At 30.0% G+C, this 12,905-nt stretch overlaps 1 protein-coding gene across 1 annotated transcript; it reads left to right on the top strand.

The window, feature by feature from the left end:
- Nucleotides 1–2,615: 2,615 nt before the first annotated feature.
- Nucleotides 2,616–7,157, top strand: LOC107010865. The gene is made up of 4 exons (XM_015210132.1): nt 2,616–2,657; nt 5,318–5,584; nt 5,942–6,094; nt 7,080–7,157. Exons 1-4 carry the CDS (start codon nt 2,616–2,618, stop codon nt 7,155–7,157), a joined length of 540 nt encoding a protein of 179 aa, XP_015065618.1.
- Nucleotides 7,158–12,905: the final 5,748 nt, after the last annotated feature.

Here is a 12,905-nt window from a genome sequence, read left to right as displayed (position 1 = left end):
ATAGTCCCCATATACTTCTTTGAAGATAGAACTTCAACTTTACTCTTTACTGAACTCAACTCTTAAGTCTTAAAACAAAGTTAAAACATTACTAAAGACTCTTGAAAACTCTTAAGAACTTTGCTTTGACTTGCTTCTTAACTTCTAGACTTGACTCTTAACTTCTTTGACTTTGATCTTAACTTTTCTTAAATTGGATTATGGATTCAAGGTTCATGATCTCATGTTTATGGATGATGTCAGGATGCTAAGATGTACCTTAGAGTATTGGAATTAACTAAGAAACGTAGGTACATTACTTAAGAACAAGTGTGAAAAGGTGGAGAAAGAATGGGGAGAACTTACATCCTTGACACTCTGAGAGGCGTATGGCACCAGCCCTCAAAGTTCAAAAAACTTTTTTTGGCGCTCTGGCTGTCGCGATGCGCCAGAGGCAAAAGTTTAGGGGAACTTTTGTGGCGCTCTGGCAGGCACGATTCCCCAGCCCTTGTCTACAAAACTTCTGATTTCTCCTTCGTTTATCATCTCTAAACCCTCCAAACTTCCATGGTTCTTTCCCCAAACACTTAGGATCATTAGGACTATTAGAACACTAGATTCAACCAGAAATTACACCCGGAAACATGAATCAAATCATCAAAAAAATCTTATTAAACGAATTACATCAAGAACCAAATGATTTTTTTTCAAAACAAACATTATTTCGCTGAATTGAAGCATGATTGGCGCATGGGTGAACTAACCCAACACTGTCTGATCTCCATACGTTGCAGGGATCACCCTGACAAATTTCACTCACAAAACTGTAATGTCCTTGGTGATTTCTTGATCCAACAACCCAACTTCCGTAAGACATAACTCACTCCTCCGAACTAGAAAGCAGGCAAACTAGGCAGAGTTGCAAAGGTTATTCTCAGGGATTTCCAACCATATCTGGATCTACCCCTAAATCATCCTGAGCTAGGAGTTAGTGTCGTTTGAAGTTGACAAAAAACTCACTTCTTAAATTAAAATTTCCAGATTTTCTTATTCTTTCCAAAAATAAATATTTTCAGATTTTAAAGTCTTTTCTAGTTCTTTCTAGTTGCGAGATGTTACATACATATAGAGTTCAATGTAAATTTTGTATTAAAAAATATAAGTATGAGATCGATGGTTTATAAAGACACCCATACATAGGTAGAGAAGACGATGGTTTTTGGTGATACCTTAAAGTTTAAATTTTCTCTTTTTCTTCTTTTTTTCCGATTCTTTTTCATACAAATAGAAATCTTGTTCTATGTTTTGTATAAAAAAAAATTTATCAATAAAAAAGTTGAAAGCTCATTAAACTTTGAGGTTTTAGTCATCATTTATGACCTCTTACAAAGTACAAATTTCAATAATCTCAAATATTAATACAAAGTTACAATATAATATGAAAGAATATTAGTTTGACCCACTAAATCCATATAACTCCTTAAGAGGCAAGGGTTGGATCAACTAGTATTTTCTCCCAGAACTCAATTCCTACACCAGACCTAAGTGTAAACGAGTCTGTCCTAGAATTGAGACTTGGACCCAACCAGCCCAATAGATAGGTTGAGCTAAAATTATTAATTTTTTTTTTTATAAATCATCTAAAGCCTACAAATTCAGATTTGCCTAAGCTTATTAGGAATGATACCCTTGGACTAATACCTACATGTAACTCGAAGGGCACCAGTGATTACAATTTAGTGGGAAAGAGTACATAACCATTGACCAAACAATACATGAACAAGAACTATAGAGTAATGAAAAGTTCATTTATATATTGGGATCAGTCAGCCAAAGCACCTTATTCACAATATTGTTGAATAATCAACTAGCTTAACATGTAAAGAGAGAATCAAATTAATTACCTTTTACTTTTATTTTTTTCTCTTTTAAGTAAAATCATAATGGACAGAAAGTTAATATTTTCCCTTGTTTTCAAATTTACTAAATCTGATTACCTCATACATGGTAAAATCATAAATCTGTACTAACTCCTTACTTGGAGAAACTTTGACTTCACATATAGGATTGTTTGGGGAAAAAAATTAAAATGAAGGAATATAATAGATAAGGGAAAAGTTCATAGAGTTACAAAACATTTCTATGTTCACACTATTTGGCAAGCAAAATGAAATGACAATAATGTCCATTACATACATATAATTTGACCTAAAAAAATTCTAGGTTCTATCGAAAATCTTCCTTTGGTCCATGCCTTATGGGTAAAACTGTAAGAAATGTCCCACATTTTCTCATCGAACATATCTCCATTATATTGTTTCTTGAAGTATAATGGACAGTTAGAAAATTGGGGGCCCGTTGATGTATAACGGACAGTTAGAAAACTGGGAGCCCGTTTGACCGTATGTTCTTCTAAACAAAATTTTATTTGACTTGACCTTATGTTCTTCTAAAAAATATTTTATTTGACTAAAAAAATTGTCTACATTACTTCAATAGTGTCTTGCCAACTAAGTACACTTCAAGGGAGAAATAGATTAGCTATAAAATCCTACTAGTCGTTTTATGTGTCTTCTTCAAATACCATTTTTAGAAAATTGATACACTCTAGAGAGGAGAAAATTTGAAGAAACAGAATGAATAGCTCTAATTCATCCCCTTTTGCGACAAATGAGCAGGTACGTATATCTGCGTATCTTTACTAATTTTCAATTGTTATTTTTTGTTAGTTTTAATAATCTAGAGTTAGGTTTCTAATTCATTCGAAATTGATTATTTTTAACTATAATTTTTGTGTCAGATATAATTATTACCATTTTGTTTATACATTTGTATTTAAAAAGAAAATTGAAAATTATATTGTTCTTTTATTTTTGATAAAATTTCATGAGGTTATATGTTTGATATCATCTTAATTGATTTCTATGAAAGATAGCAAATTTTTAAGAAATTGAATTCGGATCTACTATGTGAAGTTGGCTTATAACTGAATTTGGATCTAAATTGTATATATTAGGAAGTTTTCCTGACTAATTTTATGAGAGAATTACTTCTTACTGTTATTTTAGATAATATTTCAATAGATTTAATCAGTCAAGAATTTCTACTGATAAGAGGGTAAAATTGGTTGATGTAGCAATTTATAAATATTTCAATCATTTAATTTACTCTTGATTTTATATTTCAAAGTCTTTTCTTGATAAATTTTTCTTGTTAGATATGTATAGATATCTTTACAAAATAAAAGATGTTTATTGACGATTTTATACCACATGTCTAGTAGTTGTTTATTAATAAAATAAAATTAAAACATTCTTTGTGAGGAAAACTATAAGAAGGGGGGAGGCTATATGAAGGGGACTAGACCTTACTTACAAATCCTAATAAGGTAACAAACCACATTCAATTATTAGCAAATATGAATAAAATAAGAGTTGGAACACACTAGGTATGCTGTGATTACATATTTATTTATTACACTTTATGATGATATGTGTAAGTACTTCAAAATTATAAAAGACAAAAAGAAAATTGATTCATCAACCCCAAATTTTTAGGTCAGTAGTAATGTGTAAAAGGATATAATGTCTTATTTTCTTGCCATGTTATAAGGGATGCGGGAGTTGTCGTTTAACAACTTGTTTGTATCGTAAAATTAAAAGTGTAGCGATTTTGTAATTTTAACTAAAATCTAATTTGACGTCATGTACATATATTTTTTTCTCATGCTATCTAGAATATGTCAAGCTTTCAACTGTTTTGTATCTAGTAGTTCATTCTACTTATTTTTCACGTTAGAAAGGGAGCATTTTCACAACATAGAAATGACAATTTTAACCTAAATCATCCCATAAAACCCTATTTTCTATGTCTTTGTTGAGTTCTTTCTTTATACTTGGTTCATGGACTTGATCCGAGCTTCTCTCACTTAATTCGGGCTATGGAGCCACTAGTTATACTTCAACAACCCTCCTAACCATGTCAAGCAAACTTCCTATTTGCTACAAACCAAACTTACTAGTATGTGAGTCATATCTTTTTTTTTTTCAAACCCTTTTTTCAACCTATAAATATATCATCATCTTCTTGAAAAATCAATATAAAAGATGAAGTAAAATAACATTTTTAGTTACATGTTAACTCTAAACTCTATACATGATTAGTGGGATGTATGAGAAAATAATAGTACTGTATCAGTTATGGGAAGGTACCTGACTCATAATTGATGAACTTGTAGGCTTTATTTCTATTGAATGAATGTCAATAGGAGCCTTCAATAAGCCTACTAAAGTATTCTTTGTAGGAGATCTATTGTTCCCAAGGATACTCCTCTATCTTAATATTTTGAGTTTGGAAGAATTTACTAATAGGGCTAATAAATTCGCCAATTGAAATATTAGGAAATAATATTAGTAAAGACTTCACTTAACTTATCAACTTTCATAGTCGTTCCTTTATTGAATACTTCCATATGCTTGACTAAATAAAAAAATTCAAGCTTACCAGTCGTAAGAGAATCATTCATTTATATTTGGTGTGCATCATCAAGGGTGTGATCATATGGATAAAATTCCTCAATTCTTAATAATATCTCATTTGAACCTTCTAAATGGTGAAAACTTGTTAAGAAACATTTTCCAGAATGTACCAGATATATCTCTAAAAAGAAGAACTGCCACAAAGGCTCATAGTAGGTGATACGAAAGAGCTTTACAAGCGGCATTGCCCTTCTTCACTCACGCGATATTATGATTTCTCTCTATAAGGGAAAGATAAGGGATGAGGTTTATACAATTCCATGAGTACTAGGATCGTTTGGTGTGCAAGATAAGATTAAATACCTCATGCTTAAGTTTGAGATTAGATTATAATGTGTTTTATTGACGATGTAAAGAAGTAAAGTCTTAGTTTCGAGATTAGATTAATAATCAACATAAGATGAAACCTCCCGGAAAGGTCAAGAAAATCTTAACATTCATTTCTTATTATACATAAAGAAGTGAAGTCTTACATTCTTTTAAAGTTTAAACTCTTAACAAGCTTTAGTAGAATCTTAAACCTTGATGGATCATTAGCTTGATAAGTGTTTTATTTTATTCATTATTCTTTTGATATATGTATATTTGATGAAAATATCGTTTCAAGTAAATTTATTGTTCAAAAAATGAGAAGGACTATTTCAAGAGATAATTATCTTGATAAGTATTTTTTATTTTCTTGTACTATGTATATTTCATGATAATATTACTTCAAGTAAGATTGCAATATTTTGGAAGTGAGATATTTGCAATGAGATATGAGATCAATTGAAATACCATAACCTATTTTATATTTGTAGGGAGAATTGGAACCTAGCAGGAATATGCCAACATGGCTAGGGCCACTTTTGAAGAAGACATTCTTTGGTGCATGTTTGGTGCATGATGAACTTGAAAAGAATGAACTGAGCAAGTATTGTATCACATGCGATTCATATTTATGCAAGCATTGCATTTGTACAAGCAAACACAATGATCATGACCAACTAAAGATTTATCGACATGTTTACAAAGACGTTGTTCTTCTCGAGCAGATGGAGAAGTATATTGACTGTAAATTAATTCAGGTAAATTTAAATTGATATAGACAGTTACAACTAGAAATAAAAATAAGTTTTTTTCTAGATGTATCCTTGAGACATCTCTGCTTGGACCCACTAGTTAAGTCTACCCATTGGTGTGAAGTTGAGCTTCAACAAATAGGCTAAACTTTAATCATTATCGGTTACAACTTAATACATATGGTTGATTTTTTTGTGTTTGCCTGAAGTTCATGTACATATCGATGAAGTTCAGTTATTTTTTTAAGAAAATCATGCAAAAATATCTGAACTTTAGGTATTGTTTTTTTTGTTTTTTTTTTTTTAAATGTATAATTAGCATCTATATGTAAATGATGTGAGATATATAATTTTTATGTGCAGCCATACAAATGCAACAAGAAATTGGTAATTGCTTTGAATCCTCTGCCACAATGTGGGTCTGGCTCTTTAAATGTTGGAGATCCTACTTGTCTCACTTGCAAAAGGAGATTGCATGACCCTCAACTGTTTCAATTTTGTTCCATTGCTTGCCAGGTACATATCTCTCCCTCCGTCTCAAATTAAGTTGTTGTTTTGCGATCGATGATTTTTATTTTATTTTATAATTTTTTTTGAAATTGAATTCTGGGAATTAAGCCTGACCTAAAACAGTCTTTCTACTTCCACGAGGTAAATGTAAGACTTGAGTATATTCTACAATCCCCATACCTCATTTGTTAGATTTAATTGGATATGTTGTCGTTGTTGTTGTTGTTATTGTATAATCCAAAATAGAATGTTAAAATTGAAAAAAATGTACTCCCTCTTCCACAATTTGTGTGATATTGTTTGAATTGACATTAATTTTACGAATGAAAGAAAGACTTGAAATTATGGTCCAAAAACTCTCATTAAAGGTAAATTAAGTATTTTAAATCCAAATTATAATTAGATACCAAATTGTATCATTATTTTTTAAACCGACAAAGGAAGTACTAAATGTTATGAATCAACCCCTATCCGACATGTAATTTGACATCACAGAATAAGTAATTGGGTCAAGAAGAAATAAATAGATCAAAAGACCTTCACAAAGGTTTAATTGAGATTCATGTCCAAATAGTAACTAGTCTAAAAGGAAGAGAAGTTGGAAAGATAGGTTAGGCTTATTGTTGTGTGAAAGTCTAGTTCACCTCATATCCCTTCTGAATTGTCCGTATTTTCTCATTTCCCTTATTCCAACAATCAATGTCTAGTCTTAGTTCGATATTTCTATATGTTTGTTTGGGTTTTTTATTGTTTTAGTTGATACGTTTACTTTTGGGAACTGTAGTTGAACTTTAGACTTATTAATATATTTGAGAAGTGGTTATTGTTGTATTGAATTTGAGCTCTTTACACCAAAAGAGGGGAACACCCAATTTTGATATTGATTTTTAAAAAGTAACGATATTAAGACAAATAGAGTATTATTACATATTTACACTGTCAATACAAATAATTTTTTTTTTAATAACACATGTTATGATGAAATTTGTAGGTGGAAGCTAAATGGGGAAAGATCGTTGAGACGAAACGGAAGCGCAAGAGGAAGGGAATTCCTCACAGAGCTCCTTAAAAATGAACATGCTTTGTTTTAATTTGATCATTTTGAAGTACTTTGTTTGAAGAATTATGGACTGTGTGGTTTTATGTTGCTACTTGAAAAAAATATGTGCTTTCAACTATTTTTAGTTTTAATTAAGACTTTTGGAACCTAATCTCTTTCATGCATTGTTATTGTGTTAGAAGTATGTGTTGATGCATGATTTCTCTTTTATAGAGCCTCCTATTTTCAATTAAGATAGTATTCTTACATGGGCTCAAGAAAAATCAAGTATTCATCAATGTTTTCAATTTAATCGCTTCATAGTGTTAGACTAGTCCATCTTCATGTCCTATTCTCAATTTAGTCAGTAGCAAGAAAAATCAAGACTCTAGTCATTGCATATATAAAATATCAATTAATCGTTTCATCAACTGAATATCATGAATACCCAAGCGGAAAGATTTGATTAATAAATAGTTGCTAGAATGCATTAATAAGTGAATATAATTATCTCAAAACGTGCAATATATAGTAGGACAATGCAACTATGAGAAACATAGTACTTTATAATATTTTGAGACAATGAGTTTAAGACTTTAAGTAATGATAATATGTTATAAAAAAACATTATATCCTTTTTCTTATGAAAGTTATTAGAGGGAAAATAGTGAACAATATTTTTTATGAAACCCATCAAGTGCAAAAGTTTTCGCATTTCAAGGATTAGATAACATTGATGCTATTATTATTTAATTGCTCTAAATTTGTGGACATTGAATAGAACTTAAATAACTATTTCGAGCCTCACAATGGAAATTTTTAGGTTACATATATCTTATATCAACCAACTTCAAAAGGTACCAACAAAATGTGATATATGCAATCAACAAGCATGTGTATATCTTGTTATACACTCAAGGAAATAACATCAGTATACTACAACGAATAGTAAAACCACAGAAAGCCCATCCTTCTTCATTATAACCCGTGCAATCAGCAAGGAGTAGATTCATTGTTCCGAACATTATCATTTATTTCGTGAAAGTTCAAAAGTACATAACAGTTAACAAACACTTTTTACTTTATCAAGAAGAAAAGTCCCCAATGTTCCACATGCAAGCTATCCCCACGCATGATCTATGGTTAACATGTAGCAAAAATCTCTTTCATTATAAATCACAAGCCTTGTTTAAGCAAAAAGATGAGATCTACATCCCAACCAACGACATTTGCGACATGAATACTCTTATGTCTAAGCAAAATTAGCTCCATTATCTTTATCTCCTAAGTTCGTATTAATTTATTCATTCTTCTTCTCCAACTTTTGATCTTTTACCTTTTTTGGTGTTTATCAAATTATGTAATCATGAATATATATTTTATTGTATTTCCATTTAATTGTATGTTAAAATAAATTAAGAACAAAACCTATTAAGTTTTCAAATGAAGCAGAAATATGATAGACCATATTTATGTATATTTCACATTAATTCCAAAACAAAGTAGGAATGTAACATATTGATTTCCCCGATAAGCTAGGAATACAATATATTATTTTTCCAAATGAAAGTATGAATGTAAATAATTGATTTCCCCATTAGTTAGGAATACAATTAATTAGTTTTCCAAATGAACAAGGAGTATAATTGGAGATTTTTCACAAAAAGTAGGAATACAATTATAGATTTTTACAAGAACTAGGAATACAATTTATTAAGTTTCCTAAAAAATTAGAAAAACAATATACTAATTTTCCATGTGAACTAGGAATACAATTTATTTATTTTCCAAATATAATGAACCAGGAATGCAACGAATAGTAAAACCACAGAAAGCCCATCCTTCTTCATTATAACCCGTGCAATCAGCAAGGAGTAGATTCATTGTTCCGAACATTATCATTTATTTCGTGAAAGTTCAAAAGTACATAACAGTTAACAAACACTTTTTATTTTATCAAGAAGAAAAGTCCCCAATGTTCCACATGCAAGCTATCCCCACGCATGATCTATGGTTAACATGTAGCAAAAATCTCTTTCATTATATATCACAAGCCTTGTTTAAGCAAAAAGATGAGATCTACATCCCTACCAACGACATTTGCGACATGAATACTCTTATGTCTAAGCAAAATTAGCTCCATTATCTTTATCTCCTAAGTTCGTATTAATTTATTCATTCTTCTTCTCCAACTTTTTATCTTTTACCTTTTTTGGTGTTTATCAAATTATGTAATCATGAATATATATTTTATTGTATTTCCATTTAATTGTATGTTAAAATAAATTAAGAACAAAACCTATTAAGTTTTCAAATGAAGCAGAAATATGATAGACCATATTTATGTATATTTCACATTAATTCCAAAACAAAGTAGGAATGTAACATATTGATTTCCCCGATTAGCTAGGAATACAATATATTATTTTTCCAAATGAAAGTATGAATGTAAATAATTGATTTCCCCATTAGTTAGGAATACAATTAATTAGTTTTCCAAATGAACAAGGAGTATAATTGGAGATTTTTCACAAAAAGTAGGAATACAATTATAGATTTTTACAAGAACTAGGAATACAATTTATTAAGTTTCCTAAAAAATTAGAAAAACAATATACTAATTTTCCATGTGAACTAGGAATACAATTTATTTATTGTCCAAATATAATGAACCAGGAATGCAATTAATTAATTTTCCAATTAAGGTAGAAAAATATGGTAGGTTATCTCTCTATAAAGTTTCATGCCATTCAAAACTTATAATTCAGTATTATTTTTTCTTTCGTGCTCTTTTCAAGAACTCAAAAAATAAATCTTATCAATTTTTTTTTTTATTATTGGTATTGAAAAGTGAGTAACTCAAGGGCAGGTGCAGCAGACAATCTTCAAGGTCAATTTGAGTCTTACATGGAGGAAAAGAGGATGAAAATATATTGAGGTACTTTAAAATAAGAATTCATCATGTTGTTGTGCCTAAAGATGAAATAAAAAATCCAACGATATTTGTGGTATATGTCTTGGAAAATTTAAGCATGAAGAGAGTATTGGGACACGTGAGTGCGAATATGAATTTCACACATGCTGCTTCAAAAAATGGTAGTTTAGGAAAAAAATTGTCTCATATGTTGAGCTTCAGTTTCCCTCTTTCCCATCAACAAAGACCGTACTAATTCATAGCAATTAGGGATTTGTTTTATATTGTTGTATTAGTAAGGTTTTTCCGCTAAGTTTGCAAGACCAAGACTCTTTTATTTATGTTTATTAGGTTTACCGCACATGTGTTGCACGTGGTAACCTCGTATTGAGATGCCTAGAAATATGAAATAGTATCTATACATTCTTCATTTGATTAAATGTAATGAATTCCAACTTGCGAAAATTCTCACATTATTTATTTGATGAAATGTATCAATTATAAAATATTGAATTTGTTAGTGGGTAATTTTCTGAAAGTTTGAAAGTCATCTATTTCATTTTGGGTTGCAAGTCAGTCAAATATAATTAAAGCTTTTATAAACTTTGGTCATACCTTTTCTTTGTTTATATCAAGGAAGTACTAAATATTGTGTAACACTGGCACAAATAGGTGTTTGATTGTGCTACATATGTAAATGATGGGTAATCTTCTTCCACCAATGAGAAACCAATTTTGCAGTTACATTTGGTAATCTGATTAATCGTTATTTTTCCTCCTAACACGAAATGACTTTTAACAATCATGGAACACACTTGTAGTGGGGTGGTGTGTGTTTCTGGGAGCCATGCTCTACCTTTGTATTTAGGGAAGGAGCTACATCTATTAGAGACTAAGAAACAATAATTGTGAGCGTATTCATGTATTTGTATGACTTTCATCCATAAATATGAATAAGTGGTATCATAAAGGAATAGTAGGGAACACACATGGTTACAACATCTTTAGATTCATGCTATTATGCAACAATATCCAAGCTATGTGTGCGCTAATATATCGTTCTGATTGTCCAAATATTAGATTGTGTGATTTAATTGTGCAATCGTATCCATAATATATATGTTTGTGATGTGGTGCTTACAATTCATTGACTTTGTGGCATCAAATTATTTCATTTGTGGTATTTCATTTGAATGTATTGTTGGTCCATGGACAGAGGCAGATCTAGGATTTGGAGGTCGGGGGTGCCACGATGTTCAAGTAAGATAAAAAGACCGATTGCTTTAATTTTGGGTTACAATGCAGGCTATTAATTTTTTTTATTTTATAAACAAATCGATCAAATATTCATGTAGTAATATTTTCTTTTAGATATTATGTAATTAGAGATAAAGAAACAATTCAATTTTTATTTACTTTTTGGATTAGATGTCTTATTCGTTGAAAATTTTAGGAAAAAAAATTTCACATTAAAATTTGAGCTTGTATAAACCACCTAATAGTATTAACGTAATATATTCATCTTCCATTGACTTTATATGTTGTTGGAGATATATAGTTGAGAATTAAAAAAATTGTAGCTTTATCCTAGTCATCTTACATAGAAAAAACGTCGATGAAGTCGAAAGAACCTTTAAACTAAAAAATCATCTTTTTGAAACTTACGTTTTTTTTCTAAAACTACTATTTTAATATATTCTTATTAATATTTATTTGACGCTCATAATTCAGTAGTCACTAATTGATAAAAAAAATAAACATGTTATGCTCATATCAAGAGATTAATAATTATTGCAAGAGAAAGTAAAAAAAAAACTCAAAATTAATTATGAAGGGGTCAATTTGAATTAATAAAGAATAGTAATGAATAAATAAGAATGAATGTAGAAAAAGAAAAGAGAAGGAAAGAAAAAAAGGGTCAATTTAAATTAATAAAGAATAGTGATAAATAAATAAGAATGAATGGAGAAAAAAAAAGAAAAATAGGAAGTGTTGTTGGCCAGGTTCAACCCTCGTTGGCTAGGTGGTAGATCATCTCTTTCGCCAATTGAGCTATTCCGCAGTACAGTTATTGGGTGGCAAAAACTAATATATATTCAATTAATAAAAATATATACATATATACACATTGTTTTTCCCGAGATCACTAAGTGTCGTGGCACCCCCACCTGTCCACGTAAATCCTCCCTGTCCATGGAGATTGAAATAAGTCTTATTGTACTAAATTTGTGTTCAAAAAAGATGAAAATGGGTAAAATATGCGTCATGAAACACTTTTTTTTAGGTTTTAGGTTTCTAAAATTTATAATATCATACAACAATATATAATGTTATACCTTTTGGAATAGTAATGTCTTAGCTTTCCAGTTGCAATAAGTTGACATTATTTTATGAGGGGATCGATAACACAAAAGAAATCAGTCTAGCTGCCAAATCTACAAAGGTTAGAAGAAGAAATGTGCTAATTGTCATAATTCCCACTAAATTAGGTAATAAGATACACATATACATTCTTTAAGCATGAGACGGAATTCCTAAAATATGGACATTCATTTACTTGGAGAAAAAACTCATTGGCCAGCTACACTTTCAAGGAAGTTGTCTTTTGTCTCACTTTTGATTTTCTTTTTTAGTTTGGATTAGGAGATGTTTTTCATAGGTTTTCTTTGCCCTCTTCAATCGCAGTCTTACAAATTGTACTTCTTCTTTCACTATATTTAGTGCTTCATATCCAAGGGCAGTGGCGAAGCCACCTTACTAGTAGGGGAAACTGAATAAGTTTTATTCCTAATCAATTTATACTCATACTTAAATGGAAATACAATAATTAATATATATATATATATATATATATATATATATAT

Source organism: Solanum pennellii, chromosome 2 (assembly GCF_001406875.1).
Source record: "Solanum pennellii chromosome 2, SPENNV200".
Classification (NCBI taxonomy): Eukaryota; Viridiplantae; Streptophyta; class Magnoliopsida; order Solanales; family Solanaceae; genus Solanum; species Solanum pennellii.
This window is presented reverse-complemented; position numbering and strand designations above follow the sequence as displayed.

Coding starts and splice junctions, on each gene's coding strand:
- LOC107010865 (XM_015210132.1), top strand. CDS start 2,616: ATGAATAGCTCTAATTCATCCCCTTTTGCGACAAATGAGCAG. Junction 2,658..5,317: donor CTTTTGCGACAAATGAGCAG/GTACGTATATCT, acceptor TTATATTTGTAG/GGAGAATTGGAACCTAGCAG. Junction 5,585..5,941: donor TTGACTGTAAATTAATTCAG/GTAAATTTAAAT, acceptor TTTTATGTGCAG/CCATACAAATGCAACAAGAA.